The following is a 7,979-nucleotide window of genomic DNA, read 5'->3' on the forward strand; positions in this document are numbered from 1 at the left end:
AGTCTATATGAGATGGCCTTTCCGTGATTTAGAGCTTTCTGGATAACTGATCCCATACCTATACTAATATACCTCTCTGTACTAAAAAAAATCAGTTATGCCTTTTATTGAAACAAAGCTGGTAAAATGTACCTTCTAGTACAGGAGTGCCCATAGTTTACTAATGCGGGTCTACTTTTAGTTATGTTGTCCTGTTATGATCTACATCCATAAAATCATTGTTAGCATTCCATAGCGTTCCATGGAAAATATTACTTGTTGTTGACAGTATCTTGATTTCTACTGATCACCAGATAAAGGTCTACTGGTAGATCCCGATCTACCTTTTGGACACCCCTGTTCAAGTGAATACTCTTGTACATGAATAGATACTGTGTTCCTATTCCTGTGACATTTATTGTAGTAAAGACCAATTTTAGTCAGCTGTATTTTTTCTTTTCAAGTGATCTACCGTACTTGGTAACACTGTCTTTTATGTTGAATATAGAAATCTATATATTTTTTTGTTGTTGCCCAGGAGACCTTGTAATCATTTCCATGGCGATGCTTCTGTGCAGTTTTCCCTTGGAACAACTACCAGAGATTTGATGCTGACTGCCATTGCTTAGATCACCTGAATCATCCAGCATGGCACATGCATCCCATAATCTCTTTAGATATGGGATGCATGTGCCATGCTGGATGATCAGATGATTTAAACAAGTGGCAGTTAGCATTAAATCTGTGGTAGTCAAAAACACATTGAAACATTCAGGGCAAACAGACTTCAGCAAGTGACAAAGTTGCTCATTTGTAGATGTCACATGTCTCCAAATTTTCTCCTTAAAAGAGATTTCTGTTAACAAGACCAGCACTGTTTGACCGTTACTGTTGTAACAATGTGCAGCTTTCTACTATTCTTGTGGTGGGCTTTTGTGTTTGTAAATAGTGAACTGGAGTAGATCCACCACATACAGGTATGGGATGTGTTAACCTGTCATCCATAAAGCTCTGAATTATGGAAAGGCCGTCTCTCATAGATGCCATTATAATCAAGTAATCCAAATACCCTTTTTCTTTATAATAATAAAACAGTACCTTGTACTTAATCTCAACTAAAATGTAATTTTTCCTTATTGGAAGAAAAATCAGCTAATTGAGTTTAATATTTACATGATTTTCTAGTAGAATTAAGGTATGAAGATCCGAATTACAGAAAGATCCACTAACCAGAAAACACCAGGTCCCATACCTTTACCATCATGTTAAGATCTACATAATACTGCCACATCTGCCTGCAGGAAGTAAAATATTTGGACCCATTTTAGGTCCAGATATGAAAAAGGCCACTTATTTTTGATACTACACCCCTTCATGTGCCTTGTACATCTAAATGTTATGCAGGACTCCTCTGAGTTGCAGCATAATTAACCATCCTTGCGTGTCTTCTGACAACCCTAGTTTAATTGTAATATACAGATATTTTGTAATAAACAGGCAACTACAAGAATAATTTTTTTCACTTAATTCTTTTGTTCTTCAGAGGTTGAAAAGAACACTTTTGTTAATATGGATGAAATTGCAAAGTATCCCGAGAGGGAATATCTGAAAGGGGACTGTCCCTTTCAGAGAATGAATCTGTATGAAGAAGCAGTACTCCCAGCAGATAACTTCAGTCAAGGGCATTGTCTGGGTGTAAAGAGAAAACACCCAGAGGAAATTCAGCCAGAGGAATTCAGACACAGTTTAAGCACAGAGGAGGCATTGCAAGAGGACACACAGGCTAAAAGAAAAAGGATCGGTGAGAAAAAGATTTAATGTTTGTATTCCACTTGTTAGATAAAGACAGCTTTTAGGCAATTTGTGAATATAACATTAAGCTGGACATAGATTTTGAGATTTTTAAAAAATCCGATCCTCATCGTGAGACCACGATTTTCTCGGAACGATCGTACGAATTGACCATCAACTAAAAGACTAATTTGCCAGGAAAACAAAGGGGAGCTGCCTGCTTGGCCCTGCAAACATAGATAGATTGCACTGGGGCCGACAAAGATTTTTTGACCTGGCCGATCAATTTCCTGACAGATGTCGGCCAAAAAATCGCAAGATGTACAATCGTTCGAATCCCACTAACCTGGCGATAATTTAGAAGGATTGGTCGGACTTCCCTAAAATCGGTCGTTCGGCAAGAAGAATTGTCGCGTCTATGGGGAGCTTTACCTAGCAGTACCTCAAACATTAAGCCTCATTATCTTTGAGATGTCCTTAACAGCCATGCAGCAGGCACAGCGGTGGCAAACAGACTATAAGTCAAAGCAATACTAATGATGTTCTAGGGTGTCCTATTAAAATATTATTATTTGTTGTTAACCATGTTATCAGCTATAAGTGCCTAAATTAGCATTTTAACTGTTTATTTGCCATTGTAGATTCACAGTTTTCAGTAGCCTAGGCATAAGATGGTAGGCACTCAAAGGATTAATATAGAAATCCTTTGTACTTCTCTTTTAGTAAAACAATTAGTCAAATAAGTTGCTGTAATTATCCTCAAGTACATTCATTTGCATAAGACTGGAAATAGAACAAGTGCTAAATACACACTTTTATAAAGTAGATATGTGTAGGACAATGCTCTTTTTCTTCAGGAGCTCATTTTAAGGGGTGTTAAAAAAGAAAATTCAAGTTTAATAAGATTGATGCCTGTGTTTATCGTTATGCCATTTCTGTATGCCACAAAATCTTTTGCACATGGATGTTTTGGGATTGCATCATATTGCACCTGCATGTGTTTGATTCCAATAACATTATGCAGGCATTCATTTATGTGTTTCCTTTCCACTAGATGACCACTGTGGGAAGGATTTTGTAGACTTTTCCTCAAAGGTCCTTGCGGATTCCCATTCTAACGAAGTTACCAATCTGAAAGTCTGTATAGAATTAACAGGACTCCACCCTAAAAAGCAACGACACCTACAGCATCTCAGGGAGCTGGGCCAGCAATGCAGGAAGGACTCAAGTGAAATCAGAGGGGTTTCAGAGACTGAAAATAAACTGAAACCATGGGAGGAAGAGCAGGCAGTCAAGAAAAAAACTGAAAGTAAATGCACAGGCCGCCTGGAGAGCATAAAAACCGACGTCCCTGAAGAAGGTAGCAACTGCCTGCAAGGAACTCAGGCTGATCTGATGTATTTTTATTTATGCTATGCAAGTGAGATAATTGCTGTTTAATTATTAATGTGATGGGAATAGTAGACTTGGGAAGGATTATTTAGTGAGAATTTATATTCATCCATGTTTTCCATCGGTGCAGCATTCAACTTTTTGTTTTTATCCTCCTTTCCATGTTCCCTGTTCATTTGTTTAGACACCTCTGTTTCTCCGTACCCGAAAGGATTTCCATCTGGCTGCCCAAGCAGCAAGCAACAGAATCAGGTGCATTCCACCCTAGCCTCTCGGTTAACATCCAAACAGCAGAAGATCAGAGACAATCACAAGTCAAATGTGCACATTGCAGATGAAGAGGGAGATGTCCAAGTCACGTCATTACTTGAGGATTACACAGACTGTGAAAAGCCCTCTGGAAAACGCCAGTGCAAGACAAAGCACCTGGCACCACAGGAGAGGAGGAGGAGGAAAAGGTTGTCAGTCAGTGGGGATGACAGCAGAGATGAGAAGGTAGACTTTTTTTTATTTTTTTTTATTTGCTAGTGTAAATTAATAAAATAAGGGGATGTATATTTGGGGTTGTCATTCACAAGAGTAAATGCACAAGTAGGGGGGCACATTATACCTTTTGATGCCTTATTCTAGATGTTTAGAAAAAAAGATATACTGCTTATTCTAGTATTATTGGTGAAGTATGGTGAGTGTGTGTCAGTATCTACAGACATATACTGGGAGTCTAACAGCCAATCAGTTTTGCAGTGAGTAATCCAGCTTCAGTTAGCTGGGGTGTTTATAAGGTTTCAAGTCAAGCATATGTTAAAATATTGACAGATAATATATTCTATTGATTGCTAATTAGAAATATCCTGCAACCCAAAGGAAATGCCATGTCCAAAAAGGAAAAGTCTGTTGTTCCATACGTTCAGAAAACAATGGGCTATAGTTCAGAGAATTTTTTTTCTTTCAATGTTTAATTTTTGGAAGTGCAATAAATGCAGAATTATACTGGGGTGGACTACAACATATTCATTTATTCAACAGGCATCATTTTGCAGCGCAAAGTATTAAATAGCTGGTTCTGTGCTAACTACCTGCAATGCAAGAGAAAGGGCTCTCGGTTTTATGGATTTCTAATATTTCCTTCTTCTTCATAAACATCTAAAAGCCATTCATTTTGTTAGATTGGATGATGTTTGGCAGAGTCTATTTGGGAACCAGTGTATTAATTTTGTCAATTGTTCTTCTTGCCTACTTTGTTTTTCTTTACACAGAGATACGTAACCTTCAGTGCACCAGTTGTTGAGAACCTGCAATTCCCAGCATGTATCCAGGGAGGAGGCAGAGAATTGTGGATTGCCAAAGGTTCCACATCCTGTCTCAAGATTTAATTCTAGGGTGCACAGCGAAAACTGCTGTGCAGGATGTTGCATCTATCAGTACAGAAATATGCTTAAATTAGAAATCTATATTGCAGGAGCATGGCTTAGTATGGTGATTATCTGTGACTTCTCTTCTAGAAGTTGACTTTCTTACCTTTCTTACCTTTTCCATTCTTGCTTTCATGTACCCTCTTACACCATGATCTAAACACAGAGTTTTCTCTCCTTATGTTCGACAGGTTGTCTTGATGGGGCACAAAAAGCATGCAGAATGCAGTGCAGATGAATCGCCAGTCAAAATCCAAGATCAAATGGCATCTGCAGTACAGACACCATCATTAGCATTACCCAATATTGTTCAGGAAACCACACCAAGTCGACCCATGCCACCAGAAGCACGCCGATTGATTGTTAACAAAAATGCTGGGGAAACGCTTTTGCAGAGAGCAGCACGTCTTGGATATGAGGCAAGCTAGCTTCTACATTTAATTTTATATTACGTAAGATCTCATAGTGTTGTGATTTGCAGCTCTTTGTATACAATTAATAGGAAATACAACTTCATTTATCATGAACCTATAAATTGCAACCACACACATGTGCAGGACCATTAAGATTACCTTGCCTTGTTCCCATTCTGTATATTCACTTATTACTTAAATAAGAGTATAAGTAGGGCCTGATTTTCACATAGATTCTAATTTTAATCTCACCTTTATGATAACTGCCCTCTCAACCATCTGTATAAGAGAACATTGTACGAGGTTAGGGTGACCGTAGAAATAGGTAATTGTAAGAAAAACAAAACTGTGCAAATACTCTCTTAGGCAGGCTTGACCCTCAAGGCAGAAAAAGATTTTGTGAAGCATTTTTCTTTCACCTCAAGAAAGCTGATATTTTTTTTTTCTGTACCATTATTCGGTGTAGCTCCTGCATCAAGGTAGAATAAGTTGTTCTGATGTCCATACTTATCCCCATTGCTTGTCGGAAAGCTGATCTGCCTGTTGGTACCATAAGGATGCCCGCAACTGATCCTGACATGTGACCCAGGCGTATCTCTTTCCTTGGCTGGGACATGCATTTCATTTGCTTGCTGCTTCTCAGTGTGTTCTAACATGCGCAGCCTGACTGAACGAAAGGCTTCATGCTGTATCCTAGCTACCAGCTCTCGGGTCAGGTGTGCCCAGAGCACAGATTAGCGTGCTCTCCCTGCTCGGTTTAAATCAGAATGAATGAATGCTCTTGAGCTATTCCTCAACCCTCCCTCCCCCTGCTGATTAATAACAAGCCACAGCAGCAGGCAGTGAATCAACATGCGGCTTGTCTCTGAGCATTCTTTTTTATCCTTTATAGATCGTAGTGCCGGTTTCCTGGATCTTACAGTTTCTCAGAAATGGCAGGCCACGAGATATATAGAGTGGATATTGGGTTGCTTGCATGCAAATCATCCCGTTTCAGAACGCCTCTTCTTCTCGGCCATAAGCTACTTTGCATAACTCCATATGAGCCATTCAAATATACAAAATACGCTTGTGAAAGCTCTCTTTTATATTCAGAAAGCTGTGTCTATTCCAGTAAACCTGGCAAAAGCTGCATTTCTGTTTCAATGAAATGTTCAGACTGATTCAACACAGAATATTTGAATGCTTCTGGTTTAGATGTTAGTTCCTGGATGGAGAGACTCTGATGGATAGGATACATTTAATTTATACTGACACTAAAGTTAAGATCATGTGACTAATCTGGAAAAATTCACAATAGAGTAGATTGGAATAGGTATATCTATCACAGATACACATTATAGGGCAGATTTTAATAACAAATGCTATCAATAGTGGTCACATTTCTATGTAAAGTTTCTGAAATTAGTATGACTGAAGAATACTGATCTTTAATTAATAATGTGTATTAAATGTAGATTAGGAGCAGATTCACCAGCTATTATTTTTAGACTAGCCAGACGTTTGTTGTTCACGGGAGAGTCATGCTCTGTTTTCTTTTTCAGGAAGTCGTCTTGTATTGCTTGGAAAGCAAGTCATGTGAAGTAAACCACAGAGACAATGCTGGCTACTGTGCTCTACACGAGGCTTGTGCAAGAGGCTGGCTGAGCATTGTAAGACACCTTCTAGAGCATGGGGCAGATGTCAACTGCAGTGCTCAAGATGGGACCAGGTTAGTAGGCCATTGCCATGTTTGTTACTTTCTCAAAACACCTGTTGCAGAAAAGAGTCTTGTTTCTTGTAATTAGTCAAGTGATAAAAGTGAAGTCTTGCTATAATCTCAGTGGCAAGCCTGAATTTTCTTGTGTTTTAGGGAAGTTGTAATTAGTCAATTAATTATATATACACAACAAAAATGGGACTTCTCCCCCTGCCCATGTGACCCCAAATTGCTCAATTATAAATAAATGCACCTAGATATGGAATAAAAAGCAATATTTATTCAACACTATGCCAATGTCAGAATTAAAACCAATTAAAATAGAACTAGGCAGCGCTGCATGTGCAGCCCTTGCTATAATCTATATGCATACAACAATATGGAAGGCAATTATATGCTGTAGTATGAAAAAGCGTGTTTAGGATTAGACCAGAGCGCTCCAATAAAGAACAGTAGTCTCAATTTATGAGTAGGTTAGTGGTCTCGAAATGTCCAATGCTGATATCCAATCTAATTGTAGCAAAGCGTAATGTTAATACATCCCCAGGTCTGTGGCATAACAAGTTCGCCAATTGTATGAGGCACCCCCTATAAAACAAGTATCCTCAAGATGTAGATATACTACACTATTGAGTGTTAAGGGGGATACACCTTCAGTGTGAGCCAAAGCCTTCACGGGAAGCCCAATAGTATGTGGGTGGACGCGGTCATCTGGATTTGCCGAAGAGGCGGGCAGACGTAGCCCGCTGTTGGTGGATACCCCAGCCCATTTGCCCCCTTATATATAGTAATATTGTACATTGGTGCCCACACTGCACTTAAGTTTTATGTATTGTTCATGTAGTCAATTAATTATCATCACAGCTTTCATTTTATTTTTCTCTTATATTATGTGTGCCGATTTGTGAAATATTCATATAATGTGTTTTTAATAGACCAATCCATGATGCAGTGGAGAATGACCACCTAGAAATTGTACGATTGTTGTTATCTTATGGAGCTGACCCCACCCTGGCAACCTACTCAGGCAGGACAATTGCAAAAATGACACACAGTGAAGCAATGGAAACTTTCCTAACAGGTGAGGTTTGTTTTCTCTTTTAATGAGATTTTGTCATCTATAAAAGCCTCTGGACTTAAACTATGTAGTATGATGCTTCTGCCTTTCAAGCACTCTTAATCTGACAAGGAAATGATTCACTTCTAAACACACATCATGGAATCCTTGTTGGTAACTCGGCACATATACTGGTTTGGGAGAAATCCAGATGCATATATTGATGTATATGTCCT

General features: G+C 38.8%; 1 protein-coding gene across 7 annotated transcripts in view; it reads left to right on the forward strand.

Moving 5' to 3' along the window:
• The window catches only part of bcor.S (BCL6 corepressor S homeolog), a 149,669-nt gene that overhangs the window by 123,051 nt on the left and 18,639 nt on the right, over positions 1-7,979 (forward strand). For 6 of the 7 annotated variants that reach the window (XM_041583754.1, XM_041583757.1, XM_041583753.1 and 3 more), the window contains 6 exons: positions 1,523-1,780; positions 2,825-3,190; positions 3,347-3,657; positions 4,766-4,993; positions 6,532-6,698; positions 7,622-7,767. In XM_041583754.1, the coding sequence (XP_041439688.1) occupies positions 1,523-1,780; positions 2,825-3,190; positions 3,347-3,657; positions 4,766-4,993; positions 6,532-6,698; positions 7,622-7,767 (1,476 nt within the window). The remainder of the gene's footprint in view (positions 1-1,522; positions 1,781-2,824; positions 3,191-3,346; positions 3,658-4,765; positions 4,994-6,531; positions 6,699-7,621; positions 7,768-7,979) is intronic. The other variant, XM_041583758.1, reaches the window with a different exon arrangement.

This window comes from Xenopus laevis, chromosome 2S, assembly GCF_017654675.1.
Source record: "Xenopus laevis strain J_2021 chromosome 2S, Xenopus_laevis_v10.1, whole genome shotgun sequence".
NCBI classification, from domain to species: domain Eukaryota; kingdom Metazoa; phylum Chordata; class Amphibia; order Anura; family Pipidae; genus Xenopus; species Xenopus laevis.